The 19,543-nt window shown below is 36.3% G+C and overlaps 2 protein-coding genes across 15 annotated transcripts; one reads left to right on the forward strand and one right to left on the reverse strand.

The window, feature by feature from the left end:
* Positions 1 to 1,672: 1,672 nt before the first annotated feature.
* Positions 1,673 to 5,603, reverse strand: LOC144711396 (anthranilate synthase beta subunit 2, chloroplastic-like). Its single transcript, XM_078585383.1, has 8 exons — positions 5,462 to 5,603; positions 5,187 to 5,353; positions 4,867 to 4,937; positions 4,739 to 4,776; positions 4,532 to 4,642; positions 4,356 to 4,455; positions 2,836 to 2,971; positions 1,673 to 2,016 (listed from the first exon to the last, which is right to left on the reverse strand). Exons 1-8 carry the CDS (start codon positions 5,571 to 5,573, stop codon positions 1,912 to 1,914), a joined length of 840 nt encoding a protein of 279 aa, XP_078441509.1. The 5' UTR covers positions 5,574 to 5,603; the 3' UTR covers positions 1,673 to 1,911.
* Positions 5,604 to 8,996: 3,393 nt separating this feature from the next.
* LOC144711340 (2-oxoglutarate (2OG) and Fe(II)-dependent oxygenase superfamily protein) lies at positions 8,997 to 14,422 on the forward strand. 14 transcript variants are annotated; one of them, XM_078585303.1, is made up of 11 exons: positions 8,997 to 9,080; positions 9,188 to 9,314; positions 9,398 to 9,473; positions 10,053 to 10,125; positions 10,321 to 10,416; positions 10,536 to 10,586; positions 10,667 to 11,014; positions 11,974 to 12,243; positions 13,781 to 13,906; positions 13,987 to 14,022; positions 14,112 to 14,250. In XM_078585303.1, exons 1-10 carry the CDS (start codon positions 9,009 to 9,011, stop codon positions 14,008 to 14,010), a joined length of 1,263 nt encoding a protein of 420 aa, XP_078441429.1. In that variant the 5' UTR covers positions 8,997 to 9,008; the 3' UTR covers positions 14,011 to 14,022; positions 14,112 to 14,250. The 14 variants fall into 14 exon arrangements, 11 of the variants coding, with proteins under 11 accessions (XP_078441429.1, XP_078441434.1, XP_078441427.1 ...); XM_078585308.1 differs by having other exon boundaries at positions 13,798 to 13,906; positions 14,112 to 14,195; XR_013583527.1 differs by having other exon boundaries at positions 13,798 to 14,022; positions 14,096 to 14,253.
* The last annotated feature ends 5,121 nt before the right edge of the window (positions 14,423 to 19,543 follow it).

Raw genomic sequence — 19,543 nt, forward strand, 5'->3', positions numbered from 1 at the left:
TTGTTACACAAATTTCCCAGAATATTTTAATCTCTATATCCTCTAATATTGCCCATGCAGAATCAATCCACAAATCTAAATATTTACGGGTTAATAGCACAGTACATCCCAAACCATGTTCAAAATCTGCGAGTTAACCTTAGCTTTTTTTTTGGCACAGTATATCCCAAACTTACTAAGTCGTCTGCGATATATCCCGGTGATGACGTGGAGTCCATCGTGGCTGCCAGGTGGATCTCCGGCCAGATTTTGACCTGGCGGGACCCACCTGGCAGCCACGCTGGATTCCACGTCATCACCGGGATATGTCGACCTGCCAAGGGTTTTCCGATAAGAGAGAGAGAGAGGCATTCTAGAGAGAGAGAAGGAGAGAGAGAGAGAGAGAGGCGTGCTAGAGAGAGAGGTTCTAGAGAGAGAAAGAGAAGTGTTCTAGAGAGAGAAAGAGAGGTGATCTAGAGAGAGAAAGAGAGGTGTTCTAGAGAGAGAAATAGAGGCGTTCTAGAGAGAGAAAGAGGTGTTCTAGAGAACAATGTCTCTCTCTCTCTCTCTCTAGAACACCTCTCTTTCTCTCTCTAGAACCTCTCCCTCTCTCTCTAGCACGTCTCTCTCTCTCCCCTTCTCTCTCTCTGGCACGTCTCTCTCTCTCCCCTTCTCTCTCTCTAGAATGCCTCTCTCTCTCTCTTATCGGAAAACCCTTGGCAGGTCGACATATCCCGGTGATGACGTGGAATCCAGCGTGGCTGCCAGGTGGGTTCTGCCAGGTCAAAATCTTGCCGGAGATCCACCTGGCAGCCACGATGGACTCCACGTCATCACCGGGATATATTGCAGACGACTTAGTGAGTTTAGGATATACCGTGCCAAAAAAAAAGCTAAGGTTAACTCGCAGATTTTGGGACATGGTTTGGGATGTACCGTGCTATTAACCCAATATTTAAACATCAGCATTATAACACCAAAGAAAAAAAAGAGCAATGAATACGGCAAATCATAGCAGTTAAGTTTCTTAAGCAATATCCTAAGATCCAACCATGGATTTTTTATAATGAACTTTTTGACCCATTGTTCTTACCTGACAAGGGTCAGGACTGAACATATAGTCCACGAATTTGATTTAATAATAATCACTTAGATCGCTTAAATTAAAGGAGAAATACATAGCTTAGCTACACTCTTAATAAAAAATAATAGACATAAAGCCCGAAAAAAAACCTCTCTGTCATCTCTCTCTTGAATGTAATCACCACTTGGATCTCTTACAATACCATTAGCTTGTTAATGACAGATATTATAAAGATTAAAGTGAAAAAAACACAGATAGAATACCCTCTCTATCATCCCTCTCTTGAATGTGAAAACCACTTGGATATCTTACAATTCAACACCAACACAAAGCTCACTTAACTTCTTAACGATAAATTTAATAAAGATCCAAGCCAAACAAAACAAAAATTGACCATTTTTTCTATCAACTCTCTTTTAATTTAATCACTAATTAAATCTCTTATATTAACATGGAAACACCAAGCTCTGTAATTTTATGAATCACCAAACATGATAGAGATAAATTCCCTACAAAACAGAAATAGACCACCCCTCTCTATCATTCCCTCTTGAATTCAATGACTAGTTAGAAATATTTCATAAACATAGCACGTTAGAAACACCAAACTCGGTTATAATGTTAATGATAAAAAAACATCAGTGATAAATGTCGGAGAAGAAATAAACAGGACACCCTCTCTATCATCTATCTAAAGCCTCTTATGCATGAGTTATCTTTTGACGAAATGACACATCAAGTATAGTGAAAAATCTAAGGCAACCTGGCTTGGCATCGTTTCTTTCTCATTTTTGTTAAAAACGAATCCAACTCATACCTGGGAAGAAATCATGGTGGTTAATATGGATTTAAACCATGATTTTTGACTCGACTCTCTCTATCATTTTGAGAAAATTATGGACCATCGTCTTGCCCTCTTCCGTGATGATGCTCTCCGGATGAAACTGGACCCCCTGCAAGTCAAAAAAGAGAATACCTTCCAATTTAGGCTGGATAATGAATGGCAGTTGCATAGATATCTAGAGGGATGTATGGATGGATAGCTTGCTAATGAGATAAAGATAGAGATGGAAGGAGCAGATCTTGTCTTAGAACACGAGTTATTCTTAGGCCTCATATTGTTGGATTGGTAATGAGATAGACAGATATGTGAAGATCTTTCATTAGACCGCAAGCTTCATGCGTGCCTCATGTAGTTGGACAGACGGTGAGACAGATGGTGTGGGCAAATATTGACTTAGAACATGAGTTCTTTATGGACTTTGGCATGATGACTAGATGGATAGGTAAATAAATACATATAGATTGTGTGGGAAAATCTTCCCATAGAACACAAGTTTTTACCGGGCTTACATAAATGAAAAACGGATTGATGAAGAGATAGAGATGGTGTGGGCAGATCTTCATTTTGAACACGATTTTTTTACAAACGTTACATAGACCCAAAGAGGTAATGAGATGGAGATAGAGATGGTGCGGCCAGATGTTGCCCTTACAACAAGAGTTTTTACAAGCCATGCAAAGAAGAAAAGACGGATATACGGATAGTTAATGAAATAGAGATATAGATTGTGGGAAGATCTTGGCCTCAAACACAATATTTTTAAAGCCTCATATAAATGGATATGTAATGAGATAGAGATGATGTGGGCAGATCTTTCTTTGGACCACGAGTTTTATACAGCCCTCCACCGTTTTTAGGGACTACCAGTGATGATTAAGCAAAATTTCCAACGCGGATCAGGTAAATTTATAAAAATTAAGGTCAAAACCTGAATATGCTTGTAGATCTTGTGGCGAGCAGCCATGATCAACCCATCCTCCGTCCATGCTGTGATCTCAAGCGCGTCGCTAGGGAAAGTTTCCTTATCAATTACCAGGCTGTGGTATCGTCCAGCAACGAACGGGCTGCACAAAATAAATGCCTCGTGAACCCACCCCTCTCTGAGTTTACTCTTATTCGACATGAAATAAATTTCTCTTCATGGATTACTGGAAAATAAATGAGTCCGAGTCTTGCTTCTAAAAAAAGGAGCACGATTGAGCTATATTTATCCAAATGTCAAATAATTTGGAACGCAAAATAACCCACTAAAATAATAACAATAAAATGTCATTGTATGACGATATTTTCACAATATAAACAAGAGTTAAACATGATTAGGTTTAGAAACATTGTGTTACGGAGCAACCTAATGTGAATATATCTTGCTAGGGTTGGCAGATAAAGACAAATTCATCAGCATCTTCTATTTTGTGTACACAATGACAAGATGATGATGGGACGATGACAAATTCATCATCAAATGATTAAGGGGTAAGAAGATGATGATTTGTCATCGGCATTGTCCACTTATTATCATCATCTAGTTTTGGTAGGAGGCAGGAGATGCAGATCTCCTTGATCCGATAGACAGAAAAACGTTGGGGTCTCAAGAATGGGATTAGGAGCCTCAGAAAGACAATGAAAGAATATCAAATCCAAATGATCCACAAATCAAGAATCGAGTGAACCAATCTCACAGTCAACTGCAGAAACGAGAGATGGAGATCGAGAAATGTAGCCATAGTTGACGAGACAGGATCGTGACATCCTCTAGGACTCTACCAAATCAGCTTGTACCTCCTGCCAGGATTGGAGTATCTCCTCTCCCTTTGTGCAATCCCGCCACTTCAAGAATTAAAACCCCATGCCCCCCTCAAGGGAGCCTTCTTATTTTTATTGACTTGCTAAGGATGCTTCCCTTATTAGTAAGGTCAGCACATGCTCTATTACGTGCCAATCTTCTCTTGGATTGACGGGGTAGACTTGTATCAGCAAGTGATGAGACTACAACAGAAGGAATGAAGAGACGATGATAAGGTGATGATGAGGTGATGACGAAATGATGTAAAGGTATTATCTGGATGATATGGGATCGATGATTTGCCATCGTCATATATGTCCTCCACTCCTCATCGTCATCCTGGATGCTGGAACCTATATCTTGCATCTAGAATCTTTCTGATGAAGATGACGAAGCCTGGTATGAACAAAATGATCGGTAGGAAATAAAGAGACTGAGAATTAGAATTGATGAAGAACCTCGGTGCTTCATGATCAAGAAACTTGAGATGAAAATTATTATCTATTTGAAGCTGACTCTTAGCACAGTGAATAACACAAACTTAAGATTTAAAAACTAGAGTTAACGAACCCTGTGTTCACAATTCTTACCAAACCTCATTACATATTTAATAAGTGACAATAAACCTAATTATCATTGATGAATGAAACTTAAAATGTACCCACTTTGATAGGCCAGAGAACAACCCATCCTCTCCCTTCTCATCGTAGAACACTAGAGAGCTCTTCCCATGCATCACTCCATAAGGGGAACGGACGATCTTTCCTGAAGCATCAAGTCAATAAAACAAAACTTTGCGTCAAGAGTCAAGACTTATACTTAAAAATAGTTCTCAACCTACCTCCAAATGCTTCTCCAATACACTGCAGGCCCATACAAACACCGAACAGGGGAATAGAGGGTCCCAGTTCCAGAACCGTCTGCAAAGAAATCCCTGAATCTTGAGGAGTGCCTGCACCGAGTGGAATTTTAATTATTTAATAAGTCTTTAAGTAGAAAAATTAATAAATATTTTTTTTTTCATCAATCACTTCTTGTACAAGCTCACCAGGTCCAGGGGAGATTAGGATGCCTCTTGGATTCAGACTAAAGCAAACCACAAACAAAGATGAAAATTTTAGAACACGCAGAATAAATGGAATAAATTATATAAGAAATATCCGGGAGAAACTCCACCTTCTCACTTCTTCCACTGTGAGCTCGTCATTTCTGTAAACTTCAAAATTAGCTCCTAAATCTCCCATATACTGCATAATCGACGGTAATTCAAACAGCAAAATAAAGAAAGTAAAATTCTCAGAACTTGAAGAGTGAAATAACAAAATCAGGATTTTATTTTGCTCCATTTTTTCCTATATTTTCACAAACCAAGGAAGGGGAAAACAACAAAGGTTTAACTATCAGAGAACCTCTAAACCCGATGAAATCCTCACGGATCAGCGGACTTCTACCTATGCTTTCCGCCAAAAGAATTAATACTTTAGAATCTCCCTCACCTGGCAAAGATTATACGTAAAGCTATCATAATTATCAATCACAACTATAGGGTTTTTCCCCTCATCCATAACCGCCGTCTCAGCATCCTTCCCCGAGACCAACGCTCCCAACGCCATCCTGCCAACAGCACTACTCCGAGCAAAAGAAAACCCTCCATTTCTACGCCCTGGAAAGTGAGAAATCCACAATCCGACGGAGAAAACAGCGTCACGAGCTCATCAAATGAAAAAAAAAACAAAAAAAACAGTAAAAAAATCAAGAAATCGGATCTTACCGTCCGTGGAAGAGCAAATCAAAGGCCGAACTTGAAATTTTGGCGGTGATGAGCTCCGACAATACTTCCCCGGCGCTGCGAATTGGAAGCGGATTGAGGGAGAAGTAGCCATGGCGAAAATTCTGAAATTGGGGTAATCTTCTGAGAATTTTATATACTCCACGTTGAACACGTGGCTGATCGTGACAGGTTGACTCCAGTCAATGCTCTGACCCAAACGGTAACTTCAGTTACATCATAAATTCATTAAAATCATACGTCATAAAAATATGGTTTTGAGAACAAAATATATTTTTAAATTATCTTAATTAAAGTCGTAATGGTGGAAGAGTATCTCAGGCTGATTATTACTTGTCAAAAATATGAAGAGGAAAGCACTAAGTCATCAATTATTGTAAATCTGTAGTTTTTAGAAAAAAAATTCCTTTTAGGGAACATTAATTAGGAAAATTATGTTAAGGTGATTATCAATTTTGAGAAAATAGGAAGGTGGGAATTCACTAGATCATCGTTTTTTCTAAATCTATTGAATTGGATTGAGCATAAAATTTCTTTTTAAATGACATTAATTCATTTGGGTTACTCTAGCTGCAGAAAATTATGTCAGGGTCATTATTAATTTTAGAAAATAAGAAGGTAGGAATTCACTAGATCAACGTTTTTTCTAAATCTATCGGTTTGAGCATAAAATTTCTTTTTAAATGACATTAGTTAAGTCAGATTACTTTAGTTGCAGAAAGTTATGTCAGAGTCATTGTTAATTGTAGAAAATATGAAGGTTGGAATTCACTGAGTCATATTTTTTTTCTAAATCCATTGGTTTGGGACGAAATTATCATTCTGAATGATATTAATTAAGGTTATTCAAATAGTGTGTCAAAAATATCTAAGAGGGATTTTTAATTGTGAAAATATAGGAAGGTAAGAAACTACAGAATCATAAATTATGTTGTTTTTAGAAGAAACTCTCATTTTAAATGATAATAGTTAAGGTTATTCTAATTGCAGAAAAATATGTCAGGATGATTATAAATTGTAGAAAATATGAAGGTAGGAAATTACCAAAATATTAATTATTCTAAAAAAGTGTTTTGATAAGACAATATCATTTTAAAGGGCATTAACTAAGAATATACTAGGTGATTTGTTGTAGAAATAGATGAAGCAATGGAAAAGGAGCACGTATGACTTTAGAAGCAGCTTTTAGCTAAAACTCAAGGAGTATTTAATAAGAAATTTTCATTTAAATAATTAAATAAGGTTACTCCAATTTGCAGAAAAATATGTCAGGATAATTATTAACTTTACACAATAAGAAGGTAGGAAATTACTAAAATATCAATTATAATTAAAATGTCTTGATAAGAAAAATAACTTTTAGAATGACATTAACTAAGGACATAATGGGGGATTTATTGTAGAACGAGATTAAATAAAGGAAAAGGAAGCACCGATAACTTTACAAAATCAAGGGGTATTTCACAACTTGATTTTATAGATTTGACATCCCACTACATCTGGTTGACCCAATCCAAAGCCAACGTGACTCAAAGAAGACCCCTCCCTATACCTAACTCTATGGTTGGGTTAGCTTAGCCCACCCTACCATAAATTGCAGCAGTCTAACCCCACCCCAGATCTGCCCTCCTAGTCAGGTATGTGGAATAGTTGAATTCCAAATAATATAATTTAATAAAGACTTATTTTTCATTAAAACTATTTTATTTTATTATTCCAAAACTAATATACACTTTGGCTTGAGAAAATGTATTTATGAGGCACAATATATTGATCATCAAAGAAAGATTATTAGCTAAGCTATTATTTACCCACCCAACTGAACCCCATCTTTGATCAAACTCATAAGTGGCCAATCTGCGTAGATCTCCAAAATCAAACTGCTGTAGGTTATTATATTGCTAAAATAGAAACACAATAATAGCATTATATTTAAATTTTTTTCAAAAGGCTGAGTTAAAGAAAAAGAAAAAATAAGAAAATCATACATTTAGATAGTAAAGTGTTATTTTAAAATTGTAGATATTTCAGTAGCTGAAGATCCATTAGAAGATTTAGGGAATGATGAAGAATCAATAATCCAAAATGCTTTGCGTAAAGCAAATTATGCATGATGAAATGGTTACATTTGTAAGTTGTATCACATGCGAGCAATGGAGTTTGAGAAAATAAATTGCCATGAATGCATACACAATTAATTCAATGAATCATAATATCAAATGTCCATTGACAAGCTGGGAGTCACTTTAGCACTTATACCTCATAAACTTATGGACAAGTTGGGATACCTATTTTAAAAGGTCATTAATGAACTGCTTCAAGCTGCATAAAAAAGTGTGGCCATTAAATTGTGGAGAAAAAATAATTGAAAGAGCTCATGTAAATTGATTATGTAAAATCAAACGTTTTCAATATATATTTTAGAGCAGAAGATATGATCTATATCTGGGTCTCATTTAATTAACAATTACATGGAAATCTACACATTATGAAGATCGGAATTGATGTTGCATATGTGGCTTCATGGAGGAGCAAAAATCGGACTGTAAATGACTATAAAATAGATTGCTAAGTTCTGAGAGTATTGAATAAGATACCATACCTTCCATCTGTCTATCTCACTTAGCCCCAAAAATAAAGGAACAATCATATCATTAAATGCTTTAACTAAGCAAATCCAAGTCGCATAAACATATAGTTTTCAAACTTAATGAGAAATAAAGTCAGACAAACAAAGACCTAGCTCCTTTATTCCGTCAAGAGAATAAGAAAAACTGATTAACCGTTTTAATATTCTCAAGAATCCTAACTTGTATATAAAATCTCCAAATCATGGATCTAATGAGATCTTGGCACAATATTATATCTTCCGAGAAAATTGTGCATCTCTGTTCAACTTAATTAGATTCGATTTTCAATTTCTAAATGATCATGTAAAAATCGCAAGTGCAGTATAACCAATTACATGATGAAAGTTTCAAGTTATCTGAAAGACAATTATTTTTTACCTTGGGGAAATACTAAGATTCCCAAGATTTGGTAAAGGGTAAAAAAGTCTCAGACACTTTCCTCCCAAAAAAATGAAAATATTCTATTTATAGAAAGATAGCCAACAATTAAGTTGAAGGTTTGTAAATGGGTGGTGGAGTAATTGGGATTAATGCAATCCATCATCAATTATCCGTATAGTGTACTTATACATACGTCATGACTCATACCGTCTCGTCCCGTCCGTAACACCTCCTCCCAACCCGTCCAGTTTCTTCCCATCCGTCCCGTCCCGTCCCGTCCCGTCCCGTCTGATCTCGTTCCGTCTTGTTGCGTCCCGTTTCGTTTAAATCCGTCCCGTTCCGTCATCACACATCTCCGGCAGGACGGGACGAAACGGCGATCTCTGTTTTACCCGTTCCAACCGTTTTACGTCATCCGTCCCGGACATTGAGCTGAAGCCACTAGATCTCTGGAAGTAGTATAAATACGAGGGTTTTTCGCTGACTGTTCGTTTCAATTTCTACAACGGTTTCTGGAAATGCAGGCGGAAGAACGCGAGGAGCATCCCCGCTTGCTGTTGCCTCGTTTCCTTCCGCAGAATCTCTGCAAGGTTTAGTGATTTTCTTCTGATTTTGTTCATCTGAATCGCGTTTTATTGCCGTTTTTCCGACGGATCTGTCAATTTCTTTGGATAAATCGCTGAGGTTGTTTGTTTAGGAGCTGGAGTTCATACATAAAAGTTGCTGCGCGGTAGGGTACAGGCCTGGCGTCCTTTCCACCACAATGTCTCACCTCGTCGCCACGGATTGTGCGCACCTCGTCGTCCCCTTCGTTACCGTTCGAGGTGCCCTCGCCGATTCCCGCGATGCTTAAATTTTGAATTCTCTGCTGAATTTATGTTTTTATTTTGAATTTTAATTCCCGTAGAGATGCTGAGAGAGAAGGTGGAGGACCGGTTCGGATGCGAGTTTGAGCTCTTCGTGGAGTTCACTGGTCTTGTCAGGTGAGATTTCGTCATGGTAGAGGTGTATTGTTATAAATATTTAATCATACCTTAACATATTTAATCATACCTTAATGAAGAATTTTTTTGTGGATGAAAAAATTCTCTGTGGAGGTGAATTCATGCCCAAAACAAACGCGCAACCTAGTTGCGTTTGATTCATTTTTTCTACTATTGCGCTGTGTCATTGTACAGAAGTCCTGTCTTGTTTTCCTCGTTTTTATTTAATTTAATCATCTATCATACCGGTAAAATAAGTAGAACAAATAAAAAGTAAAAAGTATTAGAATTTTTTTGCACTGTATGGAAAATGGATAATGGGTTTGCTCAAATTTTCCATTCTTCGACATTTCACGAATTCTACTGAGAGAAACCATGTATATACACTCCCTCTCATACTTTTTTAAGGTTCCTCGCGCACTTATTTTATCAGCCGTTGCTTCATGAGACATCACGCATAAGACCCATGAGTAGTTGTAAATATCATAGAATGAGATATTTATAAAAGTTTCCTGCGATTATGATCATTTAAACTCCTTTAGAAAGGCAGTATCTAAAAGAACAGAAGTTTTTATATAGCTGGTGCAAGGGGGCAAGTATTGGATGGCATAGTGATGACAACAGGCCATATCTAAAGCAACGAGACTTCGCGGTGTGTTATCTCTTTCATTGCGTTACTGCTTTCAAATTTTTCTTCTTGAATTGAACCATGTACAATAGTTAAAGATAAAAACCAAAGATACCTAAAAATTTACGAGAGATATGATCCTAGAACTATCTGAAATTACTAAGGTACGGAAATACTATTTTGTGGGATCGTTATTAACTAATTTAATGGCTTTGAAAGGCAGTCTGCTATCTGAACAGTTACGGGGAAGATTTTAGAGGTGGCATTTTCCGCTTCAAGGATGGGTACCCAACCTCCATAGCTCCTCAAGTTGGTGTAAGTTCATCAATTTTTTTTCTTGTCAAGTTGTCAATTTTATTCTGAATTGATTTCTCTTCTAATTTTTACAAAACAATAAATAAGCTGGCGTATTACAAAATTCTCAATAATCTCAGGATGTGTTGATCTACACAGCAGACTGTCGAAATATACACTCCGTTGATGAGGTAGAACCGCCCTCTAGTGTCATGGATTATTTCTCCAAAAAATTATTCTTATATCCATTATCTTAACAAACTTTGGACAGGTTATTGAAGGCGAAAGGCTTACTCTAACCTTGTGGTTCACTCGTGACAAATCGCATGATGAAGATGCCAAGCTTATCTCTCTCCTTTCTTCAAGAGTAAACCAAATTATTAAACCGCGCCCAACGCTACCCTTCCCAGCTCCCAACGCAATGTACTGGTTCACCAGTGCTGGATCAGGATTTGACATTCGGTGGGCAAGATTGCATGTTCTGGGATGGAAGATTCATCCCCAATCAACAGAAGATTTCTCTGAAGATCCCCTCCGGAAGTTAATTGGGCCTCTTCGACTTGGGAATGGAAAAGAAGTGCTTGATGTCGAATTTTCCAACATATTACATGGTCTCCAGGTACTTTTTTATGTTCTTGCAATACTTAAATGTTTTTTTTTGAAGAAATTGGTATACTAATGTTGATCTCAATGTAATGTAGAACTCCAAAGTGAGGAATAGAGAGATAGATAAACAGTGGAAGCAAGCGAGAAGTATTTGGAAAGTAGGGCAATAGAGGAAATAATAGAATAAGAAAATCTCACTCGACAACTGGTTTCCTTAGCCTTTTAAAGGGATAGGAAACCTATAGACAAATTATACAGAGATTCTTATTTCTGTCATTACCCTTTATGTGGAAGATCCAGAGAGGAATAAGATAGGAAAGTAGTGGCCAAGGGAAAACTATTATGTATCTTTATTTTGATGGACAGAAACAGGTAGATTTTCATGTTTAAATGAAAGTAGATCAAAAGAGAGATGTTAAGGTTTCAGTGTCAATGTTTTGGACTTTGGGTTTGGTGTGTAAACTGAAACATAGAAGATAAACGAAACTGATGTGTATCTATAGCTTGATAGATGCAGCATAAAGGGTACCGGCACATGAGCAAATAAATCTGGAGCAAAAGAGCGGGGTTTAAACTGATTTTTTTTATAATTTTATGAGGCAAATGGTATAAATTCTCATAAAGAGAGAGAGTGAGGATTTGGGTTAATGTTTAAGATTTGATGAATGTAACTATAATTTGATTGATGTAGCAATTGGTAGATATTTACCAGCAGATAAATAAAACCTAAAAGAGATGTGCGAGTCACGGGTTTATGGTTTAGTTTTAATGTTCAGGATATAGGATTTATTGTTTTAGTATTTTCGGACTAAGTAGAAACTTAGGGTGGGATTAGAACCGATGCGGATTATTGCTTGCTGGATCCTCCTATGTGTTGGTATTTACATACCAGGAAATGTGGAGCAAAGGAGATAGGTTTAGTGTTTCGGGTTTAGGGTTTGTCGTACGTCTGCTAACTTCTGTTTGTGTCAGGCCGTGCAATTCTACTGCTGGAAATCGTCTTCTATGGTAGAGCGAGGACTAATGACTAGGGAGACCTCCGAGGCCCATCTGGCGAGCTTGGGCGATCTTGCGGCCGCTGAGTCAATCTTTGGCTCTGGCTTAGTTGTCACGGTGGATGACAGCTGTCAGAAAGATCTTGACGTGGCAGGCCAAAGACTTGCCGTGTCCGCATGGGAAGACTATGTCAGAGCCTTGGATGAGATTCTGGAGAGGAGCTTACCCGCGTGGCAGACCAACCAGGTGATCTTCTTCCCATCTGAGCATACTTTCTAGATTTCATTTCTTATAAAAAGTAGGTAATTTATTAATTTACACCTATGTTATAAATTTTCATTCTGAGCCCATCTTTAGGAGAGAAAATAATGAATACAAGGGAGAGAGACGAGAGACCACGTATTAAGATATAGAGGGAGACAGAAAAATATAAAAAAAAGAGAAACAAAAGAGAGATGTGAGAGGAAGAAGAGGATGGGGTGAAGTGATGTGTAGTGTGTGGGGCAGATGCTCCTCAGGTTGTGCGAAAAAAAGGCCATCCCGAGTCCCTATTAGAAATTAGATACATAGATGAGATATTCCGATTATTTTTGAGAAATCTGAAATACAAAAATTGACCGGTGAACAAAAAGAGTTGATACAAAAGAAGAGCAGCCAGCATTGCTATGATGGATCAAAGCTGGCTATTGGGCGTTGACATGTCAGATCTCAGGCATGCCGTGTCAGCATGGGATAACAATAGGTTTCAACCTTAGATGAGGTTAAAACCAAAATTAATCTAGCCAAGGGCTGATCTTAATCTAGCCAATTCAATCTTTTGGGTTGGTCAATCCGATCATCATCACGGCCATCGGATAAATCAAAATTTTAGATCTGGGTGATATTCTCTTTCTCAACATCTGGGCACAGCAGTTAAATTCTCAACAAAAAAGCTTTTCATTTATAGAATCTAGCCAATATGTCTTGGTTTTCTAGGTATGTTTATTTTAGAGATGACATTAGATGCAAAGTAGGGTTGCCTGTGATTGGATTAAATCTAAAATTTTGATTTATCAGATGGCCGTGATGATGATCGGATTGACCAACCCAAAAGATTGAATTGGTTAGATTATGATCGGCCCTTGACAACCAATCTGATCAAGAGGCTTTTCTTCTATTGTTTGACTAATCCAACCAATTGAGGTGTCTGGTCCGTTTGGGTCATTAAGTGGAATAGGCTGATAGATCTAATCTGGCCTTGCCTTTGGTAAGTCAGATAAACCTTGAGATATACCACAAATATGTGAGTAATTATAATAATGTCCCTACTACTTAAGGGCCTGATTTCTCATTTATTAATGCAAATTCACCATAGGAATGGCAAATAAATTCAAAAAACAAAAATATGTGGTGTCTTGCTAACTCTAGAAATTACACAAGGGAGTTTGGCATATTTTCTCATAATTCACAAATCATTGCTCAGTCCCTTATGGAGAATTGGAAATGCATTGTTTTCCTAGCCGTTAACCCCATTTTGAAAGAAAATTCCAATATTTTGGACTAAATTTTGTTAGAAATATATTACTTAGGCCCACACTCCATGTCGTCCACAAGCCCTCTTTGGTGGCTGAATGGAATGTGGTGGGTGGACCCAAGAACCCAACTTGGGGCTAAGTCAGTTGACCTACCTTCTATAATTAAACATTTTAATCTTTCTAACAATCATGATTGATTAATGATGACGGTATGTCTAGTTAATTGGTTGAATTGGCCATGATCAGCCTAACCAAGTTATAATGATCAGTTGAACGAATTTACCAGATTGATAATGGTGAAAGGGTATCTTTTATTGGCAAACATGTCGTCGGGATCAACCAGCCCCATGGTCATCATCATAGACCAACCCAGATGTCCCCTCGACACTAGAGAGGTATTTTACATTTGTTAAAATTTAGTGTTTGTAGGAGTTTGACAGCATGGAGTGAGCGTAAATATCCTAATTTACACCAGGACCCCACTTGTCCATGCCCATGATAGAACTAGAAGGTATTTAATTGTCATACCTTGTCACATCATGGAGTAGGCCTCAGATGACAGAAACAGATTCATGTTCCTGAAGGTGTTGGTGCTTGTAGGAGAGGATGCACTGCCATTGCCTTCACCAAATGTCATCTCGGGATCTCTGTAAAGTAGGCAACACCTATGCATGTCTCTATATGCACTTATGGACTCTTAACATTTTTTATGTCTCGTGCTTTGAGAGTCAATTCCTGCCAAATGGAGAAGAGCGATCGACTGCAGAAATGTAATATGTAGTTAGTGACATGGTCGTTCTGTTCTTTTTGTGCAGATTTGTGCAAATTGTAAGTTCTGTTCGGTTTTCTGAACAGAACAAAAACAAATTCAAACAGAACATCGCACAGACCTGTGTGCGGTTTTTTTGTTCGCTTTGTGCGAATTTTGTTCTAGTTTTGTGCGAATGTGCGAATTTTGTGTGAATGTAAGAATTTTGTTTGTTTGAAAAAAAAAGAACAGAACAAAGAACAAGGTCGTGTGTGGTTCTTTTGTGCGAATTTTTTGTTTTTTTAAAACGAACATAACAGAACAACCATGTCTAGTAGTTAGCGAGTGCGTCTGTTCTCTCATAACCACAAATAACATCCCAAGGACAAAAGAGATATTGAGCAGAAGAATGAGGGGCCATGATGATTTACAACGACATTTAGAGAGATTGAAATAATATGGCCGAGATAAAGTTAATATTTATAAGTATTAGGAACGTAATAGGGAATGAGATGAGCGGATGGATAAGTATAGTTCCTATAACATTAATAAAAGAAGATGAATAAGTACAAAATAAATATGATGAAAATGTAATTATGGAGGAATTATGTGGTGTATTAGAAGGAGACATGAAAATGTAGATATGGAGATGAGACGAGGTGGTGTATTAGAAGTAGACATGCTTATGTAGATGTGGAGATGGTGTATTAATAGAAGACGTGATACTGTAGATGTGGAGATGAGATGAGATGGTGTATCAGAAAAAGATGTGCTGATGTAGATGTGGAGATGAGATGAATGTATTTGTAAAATAGACATTATTTTTTGATAAGATAAGTAAAAAACTTTAATGAGAATTATGAATGCCAAGAAAGAGGGAAATACTAACCTATTTTCCATCGACGCCTCAAAAATAGCTTGTCTTGAGCCAAGTGGCGTATGATTCCAGAATCAGAAGAATATCATTCATAAATATCCTCACTAATACCTTAAAAAGAGTTAATACCTCAAAATTATGTTTCACAAGGGTACTCTATGCAAGGGCATAATAGGAATATATAGAAGGAGAAAATGTCTCTCTTTCTTGGTTGTCTTTTCATCTTTCCTGCATGGGGAGATGAAAGATCATGAGAAGGTATCACATTTCCCATCAAATCCCCTCTGAAAGAAGCTCAAAAGTCCCTCTCATAAAATATGATGGTTTCCTTTTCGACGTGCCATTAATGAAAATTTCCCAAGGAAGCCTCATTTGGACATTAACGGAGGCTTCTGTTTGAAGAGTCCTTGGGCTTTCCCATATGGGCTTCATTTGGAAATACCTCTAGCTCTATTCTCCTCCTCCCTCAGGTTATTTTCTCCATCTATCCCATAATTCCTCAATCCTGGCATTCAGTAAAACTCCATAAAGTATCAGTAATATTCCACTTGACCTCAAGGAAGTCTAGTGAGATTAGTCCAGAAACACATAATTTTTCATATATTAGTGAATAATATATTCAGGTATATTTATTGTAGAATGATTTAATAAGAGATTATGCATATGAATGAGTATGGGCATAAAAATTAGGATTATCGATAAACAATAATAAATCTAGGAAATTTTTAGACAAGTCGAACATTTGATTCTGAACAGATACCTTAATTTTATTCCAATGATATCTCAGTAAATTGACTAATAAAAAAGACTTGTAAAAGTGAAAATAAAGATAAGAAATACTGACCAAAATCTACGGGAGATTTGACATAACTTTGACTAGTGAAATTAGTTCCATAAGCAGATAAATTTGGATTCCAATTTTAAATAATCAATAAAAAAACCTTCAAATTTTGATAAAAAATAAACACATACATGGGCGAAAAAGATAACCATAAAAACTGGGGATTTTTTTATTCTGTAATTATCCAATGATCATGAAGTTTAAAGTGTTATACATCACTTAATCCTCATGGGGACCTATACTCGATGATTTTCCACAAGGATATATATCTTAAGTCACCTTGTGGTAAATGATGTCCTTCGGGATCACTGATGGTTTGGAGGAGATTGGAGAATAATTTAGGTTAATGAATGATGATGTGTCTTAAGTTGGAGATACGAAGCTTAGATATCTATCTTAAAGGCAGAGAGTGATAAGGGATTCCAGATAAGAGAGGAGGAGATGAGAAGATAGAAACAAGTAAGAGGAAGACTACAGGCTCCACATGATACCTTTTAGATTATTAGGTATTTTCCCCTATCCTAACCATTTGAACATTCAAAAAAATGTCCCACCATGCCAAGTTAGAAGGTAGTTAGCAAATGATCCTCTCAAGCTTCAAAACCATTATGAAAGTAAAGCAATGAACACTGATTTCACCAACCAGTAGGTGTGAACATTTCAATTTGGGCTTCGACCCCATGCCGAACTAGGTGGTAGTGAGAAATTGGGTTAGGTATATTGAGAAAACTAATCCATGTGGAAATGAAGTATGACCCAGTTAACTTGACACACCATTATAGAAACAAGGTGACATGCAATGTGTGGAACAGCTGGTGGTCAAGGCTACCAGCACAATAATCCACTTGATCACTCAACGTGTGGTTCACATTGTCACAGGTGGTTTTGTGTGCGTGCATCATATGTAGAGATCAAATTGGGGGTGCCACATGGCATACTTCAAATTTATGAAAAACAAGTTACTTTCATCATATCGGGAGTAACACTGATTTGGAACTTATTCTCCCTACATGCATTTATTTAATGAACTTTTTCTGGTGTTTGGTAAAAAAGTATACATTAAATCCTAATCAATGGAAATTGTTAATCTAATTCTTAATTTTAATAGAAATAAGGAAAAAAAATTGTACAAGGGAATAAACTGTCATCAAGACTAAAGTGTGTGGGAGTATATTAGAAAATTTACCATCATTTGGTGATCTACATATTTAGGCACACATGGTAGCATAAGTAAGGATATAAGGGCATGATGGACAGAAGATGGTAAGGTTACGTGAGCAGAGGGTGTAGTGATGTTCTTATATTTTTAGTAAAATGGAGAATTAAAAATTCTAGACTTCTCAAATTGGTGAGTTCCCTAATTTTTTTTACAACTGAAATTCCAATTAAATAGGACCTTAGGCACCTAAAGATAACAAGGAAAATCATAACATGAAATTATGGGTATAATTTTACCCATTTCTCTAGATCCTCTCCATTTAGTGATAATATGAACCTGTTTATCTTCTATCCGTTTACCACTCCACTAAATTTCTATTACTATTGACAGCCAAAAAATTTATGTTAATAACGGTTTTCCAACACTTGAAGGTCACTTTGCCCGTATCTAGAACCTAAAACTTTCATGCATATGTTCTAAGATCTAAGAATGAAAGCATTTATGAATATGGTTTCTGTCATATCATAATGGTCCCAATAACTCTATCTCACCTGATCCCATGCATCTTCTCTGAATTTATGCAATTACACAAATTAATTATTCAAATCTATCCATAATTCATTCCCCTGTCAACTATTTTACTTACTCTATCTAGATAATCTATTCAACTTAAAATGGATTACAAGTAAATAAAGAACAAGTAAAAAATCTCTATTACTTTACTAGGGATATTATTTCTATGATAAATCTTATTTATACAAGTAATCTCAAGAAAATTTTAAATTCGGTTTCATTATATATTAGTAAACCAATTTCATTGATCTGAATGAGATATAATAATTATCCAAGTAATCACTTTGTCTAATTATTATGTAACTTACCTGAGTAAATGCAAGGGAAATCTATTTAAATTTGTGCCAATAAACTAGTAGATTTCAATGCTCACTTCCAAACGCAATATTTCCTATTGATGTTATTAATTTCCCTCTATTAGTTCCATAATGATTGAAATTTCATATTTAATAGTTACTTTAATTCACCAAAAAATGGAGTCACAAATTCACAGATCCTTACTTTTGCTTTTCATTGTATAATGCTTCTTGGTTGTCTGTAATCATCTTCCCTAGATTAGACATCACTTTCTTGAAGCACCATGTGCACATTATATTATAATGTACATTCCATAAAATAGAAAGAGAGAGACTTTACTGCCTTGAGATATTATTTACAAAAATAAAACTATAACAATATATCCTATAAAGTTTTAATGGCTAAGAGAATGGTTGAATGTTTTAACCTGACAATTTTTGATAAATAAGGGATCAAAACTTGTTCATATTAAGATTCATGCTCTTGCCTCTAGTTGTCTAATTTGACTCATAACAAAGCGACTTCGAGGATTATATCACAAACATAAGTTTTTGTGAGCGACTGCCCTACAGATTCTCAATTAGGGTCAATCAGGACCCAATTATGATGTTTGTTTCACCTAGTCAAGTTCCACCAGACTGTCACTAGGATTTCATTATTTTTTCTCAGCCTGGTTCTAAACTAACTAAAAAATATTCTGATGGCACGCAGTGGTGCTTGAACGACTGGCCCTCACCATAAGGAATTAATATACACAATTAATCCATGACTTATGTGGCCATCATGCCATGTCATGGTTTTGGGCCAGTTATTATGTATCTTTTTTTTGGCGGACCAATGGATGACTGTATTCTTTATCTTTGAGAAAAGTATTTCTTTGGAAGGATTTAGTAAATCTTTTAAAATTATATGTAGTTGGATGATTTTTAATTTTTTTACTTATGTGTAATATTTGACTAATTCAATCCACCAGAGAAACTGGCATGAAATAACATAGTTTCATTTTATTAAATATGGAAGTATTTGAAATCTGAAAAAAATATTCCTTTGAAGTGATTTAAAATAATGAAGCTGAAGAAGACAGGAGCCCCTTGGCCAAACCAGAATACATGCCTGACCATTGTTTTGAGCAATCAAGTGACATATCTGATTTCAAATAAAAGGTTCATACGTTATATTTCAAAAGATAAATAATGAGATGAGATAAATATAGGCAAAATATTAGATAATGATAACAACTATATCTATGATCTTGACTAAGTTACACCATCTATTGGACATCAACTTTGTGTCAGGCTGCTTCGAAGATATGTGCAGAATTCTGATAATTCCCCTTCATATCCATCTTCCACCACGAGAGACTTGGATATTCGCTTTTGAACTCTAAAGCATTCAGATATCACACACATAAAAGGATTAATCATGATTTCTTATTCGGAATCTGATCTGGATTTCTAAGATTTTGTTTAGGAAAGGATCATGGGGTTGTTATAGCGTGAGGATAGAGAAAATACACTTATTAGAAGTCAAATATATG

The sequence above is a fragment of the Wolffia australiana genome, chromosome 13 (assembly GCF_029677425.1).
Source record: "Wolffia australiana isolate 7733 chromosome 13, ASM2967742v1".
NCBI lineage: Eukaryota > Viridiplantae > Streptophyta > Magnoliopsida > Alismatales > Araceae > Wolffia > Wolffia australiana.